Source organism: Canis aureus, chromosome 28, assembly GCF_053574225.1.
Source record: "Canis aureus isolate CA01 chromosome 28, VMU_Caureus_v.1.0, whole genome shotgun sequence".
In the NCBI taxonomy this organism is placed as follows: Eukaryota; Metazoa; Chordata; class Mammalia; order Carnivora; family Canidae; genus Canis; species Canis aureus.
The window spans coordinates 14,972,907-14,991,492 of record NC_135638.1 but is presented as its reverse complement, the minus strand read 5'-3'; the positions used below and the strand labels follow the sequence as shown (position 1 = coordinate 14,991,492).

At 38.4% G+C, this 18,586-nt stretch overlaps 1 protein-coding gene and 1 long non-coding RNA gene across 9 annotated transcripts in view; one reads left to right on the top strand and one right to left on the bottom strand.

Annotated features, from left to right (window-relative positions):
• Positions 1 to 18,586, top strand: part of LOC144300457 (uncharacterized) — a 92,520-nt gene that overhangs the window by 51,702 nt on the left and 22,232 nt on the right. For 4 of the 6 annotated variants that reach the window (XR_013367101.1, XR_013367098.1, XR_013367096.1 and 1 more), the window contains exons 4-5: positions 4,567 to 4,691; positions 18,116 to 18,220. This is a non-coding gene — a long non-coding RNA (uncharacterized LOC144300457). The remainder of the gene's footprint in view (positions 1 to 4,566; positions 4,692 to 18,115; positions 18,221 to 18,586) is intronic. The other 2 variants (XR_013367100.1, XR_013367097.1) reach the window with 1 other exon arrangement.
• On the bottom strand, positions 5,725 to 18,552 carry LOC144300455 (uncharacterized). 3 transcript variants are annotated; one of them, XR_013367084.1, is made up of 6 exons: positions 18,478 to 18,552; positions 18,020 to 18,153; positions 14,525 to 14,729; positions 13,827 to 13,953; positions 8,468 to 8,616; positions 5,725 to 5,943 (listed from the first exon to the last, which is right to left on the bottom strand). XR_013367084.1 is itself a non-coding variant. In XM_077876483.1 (4 exons), exons 1-3 carry the CDS (start codon positions 18,516 to 18,518, stop codon positions 14,551 to 14,553), a joined length of 354 nt encoding a protein of 117 aa, XP_077732609.1. In that variant the 5' UTR covers positions 18,519 to 18,552; the 3' UTR covers positions 13,188 to 13,953; positions 14,525 to 14,550. The 3 variants fall into 3 exon arrangements, 1 of the variants encoding a protein (XP_077732609.1); XR_013367085.1 differs by lacking the exon at positions 18,478 to 18,552 and adding an exon at positions 18,274 to 18,461; XM_077876483.1 differs by lacking the exons at positions 5,725 to 5,943; positions 8,468 to 8,616 and having other exon boundaries at positions 13,188 to 13,953.

The window sequence follows — 18,586 nt, the reverse complement described above, 5'->3', positions numbered from 1 at the left end:
GAGAAACTATGATACAGACTCTTAACCATAGAGAATAAACTGATGGTTACCAGAGGGGAAGTGGGTAGGTAGATGGGTGAAATACGTGATAGGGATTAAAGAGTACACTTATGATGAGCACTAAGTAATGTATAGAATTGTTGAATCACTATATTGTACACCTGAAATTAATATAACACATTATATTAACTATACTGGAATTAAATATATATATATATATATATATATATACAAAGTAAACTATGCTCACAGTAATCAAAAAAAAACAGAAACAGCTATATTAATATCATAATATATTTGGGTATTTCATGACCCAGTTGGGTTAAATAATATCCCAAGTTACTAACATCTTACATCTTACTAGTATATTAATATGGATGTATTAGGATAAAAAATATAAAGTACAGAACAAAGAATATTATCAGTGTATAAAAGGCCATTTTATAATATAAAGGTGTCAGTTCATCAGAACAACAAAACAATTGTGAACATATATGCACCTAAAAATAGGGTTTCAAGATACATTATAGAAATGCAAGAATTAGAGAAATGGAAAATAGTATGAGATTTCAACATGTCTGTCTCTAAAATTAATGGAAATAGAATATCAATAAGGAGATAGAAGTCTTGACCAATACTGTCAACTAACCTGACCTAAATAATATTTGTAAAACATTCACTTAATAACAGAATACAGGGACACCTGGGTGGTTGAGCGGTTGAGCCTCTGCCTTTGGCTCAGACCGTGATCCTGGAGACCCAGGATCGAGTCCCACATCGGGCTCCCTGCATGGCGCCTGCTTCTCCCTCTGCCTGTGTCTCTGCCTCTCTCCCTCTTTCTCTCTGGGTCTCTCATAAGTGAATAAATAAAATCTTTTAAAAAAATAACAGAATACATACTTTACAAGTACACACAAAGCATTTACCCATATATATCATACATGATGACACAAAAACACATTTGAATACACTTAAAAGGAATTAAATCATACGAAGTATATATCTGATCATAGTAAAATTTCATTTTAAAATCAGTAATAGAAATATACCTGAAAAATCCCCAAATATTTGAAGCTAAATTGCACATTTCCAAATGTACCTTTAGTTCAAGTATCTTGAACTAAATGAAAATAAAAATATAGCATATCAAAACTTGTGGTAAGCAGAAGTGAAAGGGAAATAGAACTAGAATACCTTTATTAGGAAAAAAGATCTCAAATCAACTACTTCAGCTTTCATCATAAGAAACTAGAAGAAAAAAGGACAAAGAAAAATGAAAGTAAGCTGAAGAAAGGAAATAATATAGATCATAGCAGAAATCAATAAAATAGAAACAGAAAAACAATACAATAAAGAAGACCAAAGAAGAAGAAATACTTAGCAACTTGGTCTATAATGCCATTACTTTTGTACCAAACCTGATAAAGACATTCCAAGAAAAAATTACAGACCAATATCCCTTGACAACCTTAAAAATAAAATAGCCAGTTAGTTTATCAGCAAAATGAGTTTATTCAGGAATAGCAAACTAGGAACATGCAAATTATGGCAAACTAAACACAAAGAGAAGGAGTGTTCTTTTAAGAGGAAAGGAAAGAGTTGGAAGGTGCCACTTGGAATGTAATTTCATTGGAAGAGAGCTAGCCTCAGGGGTTATGGTGACTTCTCATTGTCTAAGTTGTAATAGTTCTTATTGGCTGGGTTGTTGCTGGTCACAGAGAAAATCTTTCCCCCTTCCCGGGTAGTAAAATAAGCTTCTTCCTATTGGGGTATGTAAAGTAGGCTGCCAAAAGTGGTACATGCCTGAAAGCTCCCCATTCGGGACTTCTTGACTCCATTTTGGATGAGGTTTTCTTTTACTCCTTTTCACACCCTCATAAACCTGGATGGTAATTCCTTAACAAAATTTTGGCAAATGGAATCCATTATTATATAAAAAGAAAACGTTCAGGCTGAGGTAGATTTATTCCAGGAATGAAAGTTGGTTTAACATTCAAAAATCAATCAATATAATGTAATGTATTAAAAGATTAAAAAAGAAAAACCATATGACTCTCTCAATAGATGTGGAAAAATATTTGGTGAAACCCAACATCAATGCCTAATAAAAAATCTCAGCAAACTAAGAATAGAACTAAATATGTACAAAGCAATTGTAGCGCACATCAAAGACTAAATACAAAAATGAAGAAAAAGGCAAAGTTCATCTCTCACCACTCCTGTTCAACAGTGTGCTACATGTTATAATGAGTGCAATTAATCAAAATAAATGTTTTAATAAAAAAATGAAAAACCTGTTTTTCAAACAGGTTTCAAAATGTTTAATAAAAAAATGAAAAACTCAAGGACAGGAACATAAGAAAACTTTTGGAAGAGTAGATATGTTCACAAGTGATTTCACAAGTAGGTACAAATGTCAAAGCTTCTCAAACTGTATACCTTAAAGTACAGTTTATTATATATGAATTATACATCAATAGCACTGTTTTAAAACTTTTATATAAAATAAGATAAATTTACTAAATCACATAATAAGAAGTCCCAAAGTAGAGCATCCATTAAGTCAGCATTTTTGATACCCAGATTGCTCTGTTTTGACCACTGTAGGCTTCACCTCTTATTGTATTAGGATGACTACAATATCTACAGCCACTGTATTTATACATAACAAAATCCAAATGTTTAAAAAAAAAAAAGACATATGTTGTCCTAAGTATCTTTTTAAGAGTGGAGATAATTTTCCTAAGAAACTACCCTTCATCTGTGGTGAGCCAGAATTTCATGACATGCCCAATCTAGCAAGGAAAATGGCATATATATTGGCTAAAAGTACTTATTTCATTCCCTAAAATACATGGATCCTCAAATTTCTGAATAAAATCAGAGTTCTGATAACAAAAAGACAAATGTAAATGTCTTTTAGGAGAACTATGTCATCAGTGAATGACAATCATTAAGTGACTACCTAGTTATCATTATTGTATCAGTTCCTTGTTTGGCCTAAAGAATTCTTTATTGCTAACAAAAGACATGTATTTTTGAAATTCTGGGGGAAAATGTTAGAATGGCACAGCTCTTTAAAATTCCTAATTTATTCAAAATTATTTTTAGTGGAGTATAATGAATTTTAAGCAGCTTTTTTCACACCCCAAAGATGAATCAGTGCTTATACTATTTGTATATCCTCCTTTGTCTAATATTAATTGGAATTTCATGATGTCTTAAAAATATAAACATGGGTTAACTCGAGGTAGGTGAAAATGGAACCAATGAAAATTCACTTTTAGAATATTCTTTTGCACATCAAATGTATCTATCAGGCTATAAGTCATAGCCAGGAAAATTACAGAGTCAAGAGAATTCAGTGAGCATGCTTAGGAAGGTATACATAAAATTACAAAGTTCCCCATTGAGAAAAATTGAAGAAAAAGACAAAGATATTTTTGTCAGACAAATTTTTATTTATTTATTTGTTTGTTTGTTTATTTATTTATTTTCATTGGAGTTCAATTTGCCAACATATAGCATAACACCCAGTGCTAATCCCATCAAGTGCGCCGCTCAGTGCCGGTCACCCAGTCACCCCCTCCCCCCGCCCACCTCCCTTTCCACCATCCCTTGTTTGTTTCCCAGAGTTAGGAGTCTCTCATGTTCTGTGTCAGACAAATTTTTAGAAAGCAAATAAATTCCCAAAGTGGAAGGTCTGATAATGAGTAATAACATTAATAGATGTGCTGCAAAAGCGGGACAATTTCCAGATTTCAGCACAAATTCTAGATTAGAAGCTGGCAAATCTTTAATCCAGCATCCACCTCATCAACAAAGCAGAAAAATTAGGCCACAAAATCTCTGTGCTAACTCCGGTGGGCAGAGCCAGGCAGTTGGGTTTCTGACCAACTTCTAGAGATAGGAGTCACTTCCATCACATCTCCTTCATTTCCCCTATGGGACAAATAGCTTGGAAGATCCAGAAACCATCAGGTGACCAGAGGATCTAAAAAGACCAGTGTCAGCACGTTTTTTTACATTGACAGGTATAAAAACCTCAAAAGGCCTTCCTGACTCCTTCTTCTCAAAATAATAAACACCAAGTCTCCAAGCTGGAGAACAAGAGAATGTGCTACATGTCTTGTTTTGACCAGTGAGTTTCTCTTCTTTTGCACTCTTTTACTTCCTCAAACACAAACTGCTCTTTTAATTTCCAAATGAAGCTGTTGATTCAGAATGAATATATCTGGATAACTGCTCTGATGCAGCACTTCTCTTTGCTTGCTTTCTTCATGCTATTCGATTGAGTGCCTATCTCTGCAGAGCAGAGTACTGTGATTGGCAAGACAAATTAGGCAGCAGGTAGAGGCAGGCAGGTAATACAGTGTCTATCTTTAGGAAGTTTTAAATAATGAAAAAAAAAAATGATGCTTTAAGTTTCTGCTAAGGGAAAGCATTCCACAGAGAGGACAATACCTGAATATCTCTAGTTTAACTTCAGATGACCTTGAATGGGAGTGTGATGAGAAGTTTCATGGCTTCCTTTGTTCAAATTAACACATATTTGGTCTTGTACAGATTCTTTTTTCAGATGTATTGCTACTTTATCCCCTTCTTTTGAAAAGGAGTTGAAAAGAACCATAATATATCCAAATTTTGAGAAGTTAGCACTGAGATCCACGGAATAAATATGTCATTCAAAGGTATAAGCACTTCAATTTCCTTCTGAATCACCATATAGCATTCTGAAATCACTGTGTGGACAGAAACCAACAGCTCTTGGCTGGTTAGAGCCTGAAACCATCTGCTTCCCTAGTTCTCCCATGTTGCTATCCCCGACACTTTCTAGTTTCCTGGTCAGGGGGGACAAATTCTTCTTTATATTCCAATATTCCTCCCACGCACTCCACATGTTTTCAAAATGCCTTCTGTCAAATGCAGACATTATTGAAATGACTTATCAAGTGAGGTGGGCAGGGAGAGCTAGCATCCCAACTCTAGTGCTTGCCTAACAGGAGTGTGCACATCAATTCCACGCCCTAGCTTAATAATAGACTTCACAATGCCCTCTCTCCTTATAACTTACCCTCACCCCCTCCATCTTGAGGTCACAGTTTTGGAAGAAAAGTCTAAAAGTCTTCCCCTTCACCTGCTCATCCCTCTTCCTCTTCAAATATTTTCCCTCCCTAACATATATGGGTTTGTGACAATGTCTTGGGATGTGCCATACAGTATAATGCATGGATACTTATTACTAAACAATAAACACTTACACAATTCTAAGCATTCTACAAGTCTAAATGTAACTTTGTGTAATAAAAATTTAACTTGTAAATTGTTTGGGAATTCATAATTTAATTGGCTGGGAATGACATTAATTCTCCAGATGTCCTCATCCTTGTTGGTCACAGCTTATTATAAATGACCATCAATAGAACTTTCAGTGGAACTGAAACTACTCAAGATAGTTCTGCTCCAGCTGTGTAAAAATTTTAAATAAATAAATGCAAACTATTCTCTCTCTTCTGGGACATTATAAAGAATGGAATGTTTCAGTTGCATACATTTTCAGCATTAAATTCATCCCGAAGAAAAGTGTGATGCTATAAATCAACCCACAGTGGTAATAAATTTCTGACTACTCCAAGAAACCACAAGATTATAACTTTTTTACATTTATTTCTTTTTTAAAACTTTTATTTATTTGAGAGAGAAACAGAGAGCATGAGTGGGGGGGGAGGGGCAGAAGGAGAAGTAGACTTCCTGCTGAGCAGCAAACCTGATGCAGGACTCAATTGCAGGACCCCAAGATCATGACCTGAGCTGAAGGCAAACACTTAACCAGCTTGAGCTATCCAGGTGCCCCTACATTTATTCCATCCTGAGAGGTAGAGTAGATGAAAACCCACCATTCACTTGTCCATTAGACAGTTTCCATAAAGTTGTTTTTTGTTACTGTTTTTTATGAAAGCATAGGAAAATGAAAAAGACAACATGCATTAGGAGACAACATACATTTGATGTCATACTACATATCATGAAGAATGTTTTACATACACTATATATATAGTATACATATATATTACATCACTCATATTCTACTTAGGATTATCTTATTTAATCTTTATTAGAAGCTTGAGAGGTAGATTCCTCTTTGGTTTCCTATCTATAAAATTCCTATTTTACAGATATGAAACTGAAGCTCAGCAAGCCAAGTAACCTACCAATGTCACACAACCAAGAGTGACTCTGGTCTATCTATTCCAAAATCCACATGCTTTCCACTGTATCAAGGAAGAGGATATTATCCGTGGCGGAATTTGCCTAGTGAAGATCAGTTAAATAAGTTCTACCAAAGTCATTTCACTGGAATGTTGGCCAAACCTGAGTTGACTCAGACTCAGGGGGCTATTCAAAGACTTTAGCTCCCTGCCAACTATGGCTGAGTTAGAAACACACAAGCAAACAAAGGAGGAAAAGTCCTTAAATATAGGAAGTGAATTAACATCCAGTAGCTCTTAAGAATGGTTTAACGTGACTAAACATAGGGCTGTATAAGATATTTACAAAAAGAATTAGCCTAAACTCCAAGTAAAAGGAGAAACATTGCCATTACTTAGGTGGGCTTAGAAAAGACTGAAGATGCTGTTTTCTCGGCAAAAAGAAAAGCTGAGCAATGTCTGCAGTATTCTGGGTGTTTATCAATAATATGTTCGGGAAATTTAACTAAATGTAAAGATCAGTAAATCATCTTCCCAAAATGACAAGGGGCAAAGCTAATTTGCTCTATTTTTCTGCAGAAGTAGAATGACCATCAGCAATAAAATGTCAAGAAGTACAGAAAAATTCTGAAAGACATCGTAGAACATAGTTACTGCTAAAGCCATGAGAAAAGCAACCACAATCAATGCAAAGCGATAATTATAGCATTCTTTCAAATCATCCTTAATGACAGCAAGCACAGCCTAGCCTCATTAGTAAACCACGAGGTGCTGTCCAACTAATGGAACCCACTGGCAATCTCAATAAATATTCCATTTCTGAGAGCCTTTGCAGAGAAAGTGACTTTAAAGGAGAGGAGGGGGAGAAACAATCAATTTTCTTTAAAGACTCTTGCTGCTTATAAAATTATAAATCAATCTTTCATGTGTTGCCTAAGAGTCTAAGACAAAGGAAACAAATGGAAGAAAATATTGTTTCGAAGACACACTTCATTGTTGACTTAAAACAACAAATCATTAAAGCAATCTGAACCACTGCAATTTTTCTCAAATGCATAAAAACATCAGAGCTAATCAAGTATCTTATTGTCAAGCTCAATCACACACAACCCGATCTTCACTGCTCAAGCCACTTACTTTCTCTCCTGTTATTTCAAACATTTACTTTGAAGTTAAAAGAGGGATAAAATCATTGTTGAAGGGTGCTGAATGTATGGGTCTTTTAACAGAAGGACATTTGCAAAAGGGAAAAAAGCATGTGGCAAGTTGAAGGTGAAATAACTGACTCACAATCTCTTACGAGTTAAATTTTTTAGAAAAACAAAAGTTTTCAATTAAAGCCACAGTAACATAGTTCAGATTACAAAGGTCTCCATTGCATTTCAAGTAAATTTCCCTCTGAATCATCCAAAAGTTAGTATGAAGCCATCTTATGTTATGGTCTTCTTCTGGAAAAGACATATAATAAAGCTCTTCAATTAGTTTTTAAAATATGACAACCTCAATATCATGAAATATAAATAACGAGGGGTGTATGATCAAACAAAAAGTTTCAAAGGCAAAACGTCAGCAAAAGGATAGAAATGTATCTTCTTACATGGTCAAAAATTAATTCGTTTTACTGATTTCAATGCCTCTCTGAAAATATCTATGATCTAGGTTGAAATAGACTGTGCTATTTACCCATGAAGAAGAAATGTACACCTTATCCTTTTTAGGCTTCCACTAATTCTGATTTACACAGACTTAGTAGATAAAAGGTGATGGAAAAGTATTTTTTTCTAATTTATGAAATGTTCTGAAATGCTCAATATCCAGCAAGCTAGATAGCTCAGAAATCTGCTCCAGTATTTTGCAAACATAAGACATATGGTCTTTGGAGTTTCTTCCACACATTTTGGACCAAAGCTTTTAAAGAAAGCAGCTTAAATAAATTATCTAAAATAACTTTTTAAGTGATTCAGAAATTTGTGAAAAATAGCTCAAATGTAACTGGTTTCAGATTTCACAATTGATTTCAAATTGAAGAGTTTGATCAGACATGGAATACTCTCTCATTAAATTTTTTAATCCTGATTACAGTTGGCCAAACCTATAGACATGAAACCAAGAATTTACATTCAGTTTCAAACTCGCTTCAAATTCCATTAGATTTAAAATTCATAGTAAAACTTGTTTAATAGATACATTAGTTTTCTGTTGCCGTGTCACAGATTACTACAAACACAGCATCTTACAACATCTACTTATTATCTCACCATTTCAGAAGACTTGGAATCTCTGAGTTCTCTGCTCAGGGTCTCCCTAGACTGAGATCCAGGTGGTGAATGGAGGTGTGGTCTCATCTCTAGCTCAGGATCTTCTTCCAAATTCATTCACGTCTTGGCCAGCAGTAGGTTCTTGGCAACTGTAGGACTGAGACTCATTAGAGACTTTAATTATATCTGCAAAATCCCTCCTGCTATAGAACATAACATAGGAATGACATTCCATCTACCCACAAGTTCCAATTCTAGCCCATGGGGGGGGAGAATTTTATACATCGTATTCACAGGGGATAGGAATATTAGAATTCTGTTTACCATAGGTGTTTGTAAAAATAACACTACCATAAAATGCTACTAGATTTTATGAAAATTTAGACTATTTTTGTTTCTGGAAAAATCAGGTTATTGCAATAGAATTTACTTATACACACAAACAGTGTAAAATGTTACGGTTCATTTCCACAAGCCTTGGGATGTCATAGAATTTGGTGAAACTTCTGTACCATTCCTGCTATGAAAATGTGTTTGTTTTCTCCCAAATGTAAAGCACTCTAACCAACCAGGACAAAAAGAAATCAACCTTGAGGAGATTAGTCTTTCCCTCCCCAGGCTAGCTCAACCATAGATTCTAAGGCTATGCATTCAAAACATCTAGATCCTCTGTGAGTCTGGAACAGAGTGGGGGAAACCACATGGGGAGGCTTCATCCATTACAGAGTGGAAACTGGAGTTCAGAACACCCCACTGATTAGTATCTGGGAGGCCAGTTGCTGCATCCCGTTGCATACCGAGCACTGCAGTACCTACTCTCTTCCACAACTCTTCTACATTTGCTTGGTCCATATGACTGGATTTCTGACCCATTTCTTGGTAGGATCTCTGTTTTCCCTTTGAACAAGCTTATTGGTATGAGTCTCGACTGCCTGTCTCAGACTGTGCCCGGCCCTCCCATGAGGAACTAGGCCTCCATGTCCTTGGCTGCTGGCCACATGCTGTTCCCTGGTGGGAGAACCACAGAACCTCACTTTAAATATCACCTCTTATCAGGATTTCTGTTATCTCATTCTTCTTTAGGAATTGAACCTCAGATAAAAATACCAATCAGAATAGCAAAGTAGCCATGATTTATTTAGTGTCTGCCATATGCCAGGTATTCAGATGGATATTTTACATTTACATAAGCTTTTAACAACTTTTGAAGGAATTATTATTTACATTTTACTGATAAAGACTGCAGCTCAAAGGGATTATGTAATTTGCACTAGGTCATGGACCCGGTAAACATCAAAGCTGGGATTAAAACCAAGGGCTAAGAACATGAGAGACTCCTAACTCTGGGAAACGAACAAGGGGTGGTAGAAAGGGAGGTAGGCATGGGGTGGGGGTGACTGGGTGACGGGCACTGAGGGGGGCACTTGATGGGAAGAGCACTGGGTGTTATTCTATATGTTGGCAAATTGAACACCAATAAAAAATAAATTTAAAAAAATTAAAAAAAATTTTTAAAGCAAGCCAAAAAAAATTAAAAAATAAAAAATGAAACCAAGTTCTAGCTACTCCCCATATTCTTCCCCCCCCACCTTTAAATAGTGGGGAATATTATTTGGTTCCCAAACTAGGTCACTTTTGAGACTGAAAGAGAATCTATCAATAATTACAATTAATAAAAATCATTGCCATTGATAATTATCATTACAATAATAATGATAATCAAAATCAGTAGCATAGACATAAGCCAAGGCTATGCCAGGCATATCAAATGGTAAAAAATATTTAACTTTAGCTGTAACACCTTTTAGATCTTAGGGCCTGGTTCTTTTGTAAGTTGCCTCTTAGTGACCAATCCAACAATTAAAGTGACTTACTTCTCCAAGTGGATTTGAGCTTTTTCCCCTTGCACATTGATCACTCATGCACAGGTCAAAGCATGCTTCAAGGCTATGCTTACCTAGCAATTTCCTATTAATCTAACAAACAAACAAACAAAAAAAAAAAACATGAGTTTGAACTTCCTGGTTGTAAAGACTGGCAAGTCAGTTTCACATTCTTTAATTTGTTAACCTTTAATTCCTCTTCTTGATCATTAGCAAGATTTCACAATTGCATCTTAGAGACCAAAGAAACTTCAAAATAACTGAGATTTTCCCAGTTAAATCTGTATGCCCAGCTCCCAGCACAGTAATAAACACAACAAAGGTTTTCAAAATGTTTATTGATTATGATAAGTATAGATACGTACATAACCATAATATTTTTGAATATGTAGATGAGCACATGTAGACAGTTTTTAAGCAGGCTGTCTCATATCTGGATTCATATGTAGTTCTATAGTTCCATTTTTAAAATCCTCCATTATTTAATGAAAGCCTCACGAATGGAGGCTATGGTATTAATCTGCACAAAGCTCAATATGCAGTAAGAACACAATAAAGAATACAAATAAACTGATTTCAACTAACATGGTGTCGCAAAGTCTTTGGTTTTCTACAAAGCCCTTAATTATAGCCACAATTAATTTTAACTTTCATTTTCATTACATAACTTTCTAAAACGATTCTATGAATCCCTAATCTACTTTGAGATTCTCTTCAGAAGTGCTATGTAGCCTTTTAAGTTAGGTAATTCTCATTCAAGTCTTTGCATTTTCAGACTCCCGTGAGGACAAATACAAATGACTCTGGGATATTTCTTATTGATTTGGCCTTGCCTTCCATAGAGGGCAAGAACATGGTGAGCAAATTGTCTTTATAAACTCTGGCATGAAAATATAAATTTGCCATACAATTTTCTCACATATTACTGTAGGTGGGTGGTGCTTAAAATTCTCCCATGAGAAGACAACAAATATTTAAATAAATTTGGGAAACACTATACTTTCCATTTTGTCTCTCAATACTTGTTAACATCTTAAAGATTGTAGTGTGTGGCTGTGTCACTATGAACAAAGGAGAGCTTAAGACAAAGAAATGCAAGGATTCATATATAACTGAAAGATCTCCTAGCTAACGCCTAAGGAGGAAGGTTGGACCATAGACTATAGATTGAATGAGGAGCAAGTTGTTACCCAGAAGACTCTCTTTCACTGAAAAACCTTTATGGTGGGGTATGGGTAATCCCATAAATTAAAGATACTTTCCTGCTATCCTGGGCACTGGCATCCTCAAGTAGAACATTTTAATATCAATTCCCCATTCTCTGAAAGTAGATATAGAACCAGAAGCCATGTGTAGACTTTCCCACTTCTCTAAAAGAAAATCAGAGGGGTGCTGGGTGGCTTGGTCAGTTAAGTGTTGGCCTTCGGCTTAAGTCATGATCTCAGGGTCCTGGAATCAAGCCCACATCATGTTCCCTGCTCAGAGGGGGCTGCTCATGCTCTTTCTTTCTCTTAAATAAATAAAGTCTTTAAAAAATAAAAAAGAAATCTAAAAAATCAGGAACAATCCAGCAAAATGACTATGGTGATATAATAGTAAACATCAGAGCTGAGGCCACATGGAGAAGTTTGTTTTCAGTGTAACACTGAAAGAGAAACTTTGTGCCAACCAGTAATGATAATGATGAAGCAAACAGACTGATAAAAGGCAAATTCACTGGACCAGAGCTTCTAGGTATTCATTGACATGTACCTTGCAGGAACCCAGGAAAAACCTTAGCCAGTAAACCTGGCAGTCAAGAGGTGAGCATTCATGAGCCAAAACAGAAATAAGAAGTCATCAGAAAGATAGATAAAAAGCTCACAAAGGAAGTCTCTAGACTTAACCGCAATTTGTCATTTGGTACTGAATCTATTTAGAACAGAAAGAAGTCAATATTCTTCTCTCTTCTTTCCAGAATCTGCCTTGAGGAGGGACTCAACCAAAACTGTAGACAATAGGATGTGCTTCCCATGCCTGGCACTTGAGGCCACTTGCATAAGATTTGAATTGGCTTTCCAAAAGTGGCACCACTGCTCATTTAACAGTGAAAGACCTGTAGCAGGACTTCTGATCCCCAGCACTTCTGTGGACTCTAAAATGGGCTCTGTAGAACAGCAGTGGTGGTTTTATCTTAACCTCTTTCACATGGGATTCCCTATTGCTGACTGTAGGAGGACACAATGTCAGCAGGTGTCATTCCACACATTTGTAGAATCCTGTCTGGCTTCTCACCTTGGAGGCGTTTTGGAGGAGCTATGGTGGGCTGAACTATAGGGGAAATGCATGTGTTTGTGGGATGTGAATTCCATTAATCACACTCCCTCCTCCTGGTTGTGGTTGTTGTTGTTGTTGTTGTTGTTGTTTTTTAAGATTTACTTATTTACTTGAAAGAGAATGAGAGAACCCAGTAAGGGTCAGAGGAAGAAAGAAAGGAAAAGAGAATCCTCAAACAGACTCCCTGCTGAGCACAGAGCCCGACCCGGGGCTCAATCCCAGGACCCCAAAATCACTATCTGAGCTGAAATCAACCGACTGAACCACCCAGGCACCCCTTCCCCATGTTCTTTTTTTTTTTTTTTAATGTTTTTTTTTTTAATTTTTATTTATTTATGATAGTCACAGAGAGAGAGAGAGAGAGAGAGAGAGAGAGGCAGAGACATAAGCAGAAGGAGAAGCAGGCTCCATGCACCGGGAGCCCGACGTGGGATTCGATCCCGGCTCTCCAGGATCGCGCCCTGGGCCAAAGGCAGGCGCTAAACCGCTGCGCCACCCAGGGATCCCCTTCCCCATGTTCTTAAGGAGAAGTTGCAAGATCCCCAATGCTCTTTCTTGGCCTGTGAGATGTAATAAACTGTCAGGCATTTCAATATTGCAAAAAAGAATTCAAAAGAAATGGAAAACCTCCTGTGTTCCCCAATTGACTAAATCTGCTAAATGATACTTTATCAGGTTAATTTTGAAAGAAAACCCATTTATTCATACAAAAAAATCTGTCTCCATTATTTCACTTAATAATTGACTAAATTCAAGACACTTGGGAATGATAGTAGATTTGCAAATACTGGAATCTTTTTCATACAGTTAAAAGCACACTTAATGGTACCATGAAAAGAATCTTCTTCTCCATGAGCCAAGTGACCACATGATGTGCATTAGGTGTGCATTAGGTGAAATTCCATAGGTTTCACAATTGATTTTTCCCTACGAATTGTGCAAGCAAGTGTAACATTCAAAGCAAGTAATACTTTAAAGAACTATAATTAACAAAAACAAGCTCATGAAAAAAAAAAAGTGAAAACGAATCGACTTCACCTTGAGAAAAGACCCTGAGTAACAAGTTAAGTAATATGTTCAAGAACTTAATGCAGTTGCCAAGGAAACATCAATGGTTTACAAAAGAGGATTAATGGTAAGAAGGAACCAGACTCACATACCAGCCTGAGCTCATGTTTTCATTTTACAGGCAGGATAACAAATCGATGAGGGCCGTCAGTTGAATCTGCAATATCTAAACAATGCCACGCCTAATCATGTAGTACGTGGAACAGATGTGGATTCCCACTAGGAAAACAAAAACATACCAAATACAGCAAAGAAATGTACTGGCTTAAATGTACATAAAACAATATGACCTGGAAAATAAGGCCACCTACCCAATATATTTAAAATGAAGATAAACCTAGGGGCATCTGGGTGATTCAGTGGGTTAAGCGTCTGCTTTCAGCTCAGGTCATGATCCCAGGGTCCTAGGATCGAGCCCCTGCATCAGGCTCCCTGCTCAGAGGGACCCTGCTTCTCTTTCTCCTTCTGTCTTCTGTCTCTTCCCACTTATGCTCTCTCTCTCTCTCTCAAATAAATAAATAAAATAAGTTTGCCTAATGAAATTCTAACAGCTTGCAGAAATAGTTTTTATTTTTCTAATTTTATCTTCTTATATTTGGGGATATTTAAAATTATCCTTTAGGAATGTCATTTAAGGCTGAAACTTAGAAAAAGAAAAGCTAATGCTTTGTTTAACTTTCAATCGTTCCTAACAACCAGCTACAAAGATTCTGACTTGTAGAATCACACTGGCCCATAGGATACCTTGGTCTTTGGCAAAGTGGGTAGAGGATATGAACCCCCTTTTTACCTTAAAGAATAGATCAATACACATCATCAGCCTGACTTGGGAGGAGAAGTTGATGAGATGGGCTCAACCACCCCTCTGGGGTTGTTTGCTGGTTGACACTCCGCAGCCTGGTAACCCAGGAGGTGTGAGGGACAACAGGAAGCTCCTGATCTTGACCTCTGACAGAGGTTTGAATAATCTCGTAAGGAAATGTCAAGTAAGCATCCTAAAAGAGTATAAAATAAGACCAAGAGTTGTAACCTTATTTCATTAGCTAGTTCCCTTGAACCACGCAAAAGTATCAGAAAATGCAGCTTTTGCATTTGGAGGACCTCCAGCCCCATGGGAATTCTCTGGTTCCCTACTTCTATTTTCCCAGAGGCCCCATTCCCTTCCCACAAATGACACTCTGATCCTCTCTTCCCTTGGAAAACTCACCTTTCCTCAGAACTCCCTTCACCTCTAGGAAAAGTCTACTTCCATGAGAAGTCTATGGACGCCTTTGTCTCTTCCTGCATATAGCACCTCGCCACCTCAAGACTTCAGCAAAATTGTAATAGAAGTTTTCCTTTCCGACGGACGCCTGGGTGACTCAGCAGTTGAGCATCTCCCTTCGGTTGAGCATCTGCCTTCGGCTCAGGGCGTGACCCCGGAGTCCCAGGATCGAGTCCCACCTTGGACTCCCCTGCAGGGAGCCTGCTTCTCCCTCCGCCTGTGTCTCTGCATCTCTCTGTGTGTCTCTCATGAATAAATAAATAATATCTTTTTTTAAAAAAAAGCTTTCCTTTCGGGGGATCCCTGGGTGGCGCAGTGGTTTGGCGCCTGCCTTTGGCCCAGGGCGCGATCCTGGAGACCCGGGATCGAATCCCACGTCGGGCTTCCGGTGCATGGAGCCTGCTTCTCCCTCTGCCTGTGTCTCTGCCTCTCTCTCTCTCTCTCTGTGACTATCATAAATAAAAAAAAATAAAATAATAAAATAAAATAAAAAGCTTTCCTTTCCTCAGGCTCTTGCTGATTCTGAGGGGAACCATGGACTGTGCACCCATGAATAGAAGCCAATAGAAGCTCTTCACCAATAAGGGCTGCAGCCATGTTCCTGCAGAACCAACCAAGAAAGGGGAATATAATCATAAAAGGTGAAAGTACGTCGTTCCCATTCACAGGGTCTTCCTCCTACCTTTTAAGAAATCAGACTGTTGGTGTTATTGCATTCAGCCACTGTTGCTCCCTTCCTGCCTTGCTTTCATTGCAAAGCACTCATCCCTCACACAAAAGCATAAGGGCTCTGCCCAAACCATCGTCATAGACTGTGCAATTATTAATCACATTGTCTCAGATCCCATTTGCTTCCCCAGTAGCGGGGAGGGGATATCGGTTAGTGTTGCTGTCTACACAGATTCCTCTTTCTGAGGTCTACGATCATGTTTTCAGAAATACAAAAATACCTCCCCAGAGTTGCTTGACCTACCATCATTTTTTTTGACTGGGTTTTTGTCTGACCATCACAGCTGAGTTATCAGTAAAAGTGTTGGACAATTTTATGACAATTGGTAATAAATAACAACAGGATCAGAGATGACCAAAAAAAAAAAAAAATAGATCAAATGCTCATACTTCCATAATAACTTAATTATAAAAGTAATTGTAGTCTACACCATTACATGCCCAGATATTTATTCACTCATTCAACAAACATTTAGTGGAAATAAATATTTCTACTTCCAGCCACACGTGAAGGGCAGGGTGATAGGGAAGAAAAGCCAACAGACAGAGACACAGCAGCTCATTCCCAGTCAATGGAGCCTTTCCTCTCGTCTCCCACCACTGCCCAAGCTCTCTCTCCTTCCTCATGTTTTATTGCTCCCTAAAGTGAGAAACTGGGCACAGGAGTTCACGTCGGGGTGGTGCGGATAAGTGCTGAGTTGGCTTCCTCACAAAAAGCGGCAGTCTGGGAACCTGCCCCACAAACACCTGTTCTCTCTCCCTGCAGTCTCCCCAGCATTTGCCACCATCTCTCTAAACTGTTCTAAGCGGTGCTGGGGTTTAGCTTTCTGCACAAGCATCGACCTCAGACACAAGCACACCAGGGGTGATTTCCTTTTTGAATGCAGGTGGCATGCAAGGCTATCCACAGGTCTTCTCCTTGATGGTAGGACCACAACACACCAAGTGCCTGGTAAACTCATAGGGAGGGTGGCAGCCAGTTCCCACGGTGAGTACACACGGCCAACTTCCCTAGATGGGAGACCAGGGATTTTCCATTGAGGACTTTCGGGTTGTTGTTGCTGTTATTTACTTGAGCGCAGTTGACATACAATGTTACGCGAGTTTCGGTTATCCGGCCTTTGTAATTCAACTTCTCTGTACATTATGCTCTGCTCACCACCTGCATAGCTCCCATCTGTCCCCATGTGACACGATTACCATTCCAGTGACTATATTTTCTATGCTGTGCTTCTATTCCCATGACTTAGGCATCCTGTAACTGGAAGCCTGGATCTCCCACTGTCCTTCACCCATTCTGTCCACCCCTCCGAAACCCCTGTGTTCTGGCAAACATCAATTTGTTCTTTATATTTATAAGTCCATTTCTGCTTTTTGTGTATTCATTTGTTTTGCTTTTTTTAATATTCCACACATAGATGAAATCGTATGCCATTTGTCTTTCTCCATCTGACTTACTTCACTTAGCATAATACCCTGTAGGTCCATCCGTATTGCTTAACAATAAAACGACAGCACCATGGGACAGAGAGGGCAGGGCACCCAAGGACGATAGAATCGTTCTCTCTGTCATTACAGCCATGGCTTCTGTTGCTCTGAGTATCGAAGTGATGCCCTTGTGCTGCCCTCTGGCTATGTCTGAGGAAGCGTGTCTAAGCCGCCAGCAATGCAGAAGCAGAGCAGCGAGTGTGAGGTTTCCATGCAAAAGCATCCACCTCAACAAAGCAAAAAAGCTTTGAAAAATCTCATAGAATTCACAGCTCCCCAGAGTCAGGCATTGCTCCCAAGTACACATATCCACACAAAGCACCTGTATAAGGCATATATTTTCCTTAATACAATCATGCCAAAAATATATCCCCCCTGGCAGGACCAATGATGGGTAAGCAAACTGGTATACGTTTTCAACAAGAAAATTGTGGCCTCACTTCCTTTCTCTCCCTTCTCTCCAGCTACATTTTTTTTTTAAGATTTATTTATTTATTCATGAAAGAAACAGAGAGAGAAAGGCAGAGACAAAGGCAGAGCGAGAAGCAGGCTCCCTGCAGGAAGCCCAATGCGGGACTCGATCCCAGGACCCTGGGATCATGCCCTGAGCCAAAGGCAGATGCTCAACCGCTGAGTCACCCAGGCATCCCTCTCCAGCTAAATTCTGACGTCTTTTCCACCTATCCTATATTTTCTCGATTCCTCTCCTCCGTGTGTTCGGTATTTGTTCCCCAAGTTCCAGAATAACCTGGGCCTCAGAAAGGAAAGGGAAGTGGTTTGGGGACCTTCCAGAACCACTGATACCTTCAGAATTCTGTGAGAAATGGGTGTCATCCCTGGGAGAGGGTGTCTTCGGATGCATTTCCGGTTTGGTGTTGTCCGCTTTGTCTCTGATTCCAGGGCCAAGCAATGGAGAAAAGAGATATTGCTGAACAAATCTGGAAAAGACAGACGTGAACAGGAGGAACGGAAATGCCTCCAGCATAAGTAACCCCACGTCTTAAGGTAAAAAGGAGAGAAGAGGGAAACAACTCCCTTCTTCCCTAAATACACCTCACCTCCAAACTTCAATCCCACACACATAGTGAGAAAGCTACTGTGATGAGCACAAACTTCAGGCCAAAAATTTGATATGAAGAAATATAACATTATCTTAACTCAGTTAATACTTTGAACCCTCATTCTCCTGAGGGATGAAAACTAAATTTTTATCAGCTCTGTGCCCTTCCTACTCTGAGGTTACACAATTCTGGGGCATTTACCTAGTGCCACAGTTGGAGGTGTGGCCTGGGGGAACAGACATCTGAGTCAGGTGGGAGCCTGCCCACCAGTGGGTGTCATCTGTGTCATAGTGGGGGGCTGGGCAAATAG

Bases quoted from the DNA above. Each gene is read 5' to 3' on its own strand.
- LOC144300455 (XM_077876483.1), bottom strand. From the start codon at position 18,518: ATGTCTGTTCCCCCAGGCCACACCTCCAACTGTGGCACTAG. The intron at 18,154-18,477 runs GTAAATGCCCCA...TGTCTTTTCCAG, and splicing joins ACCTCCAACTGTGGCACTAG to ATTTGTTCAGCAATATCTCT. The intron at 14,730-18,019 runs GTATCAGTGGTT...ATACTCTTTTAG, and splicing joins TTTCTCACAGAATTCTGAAG to GATGCTTACTTGACATTTCC.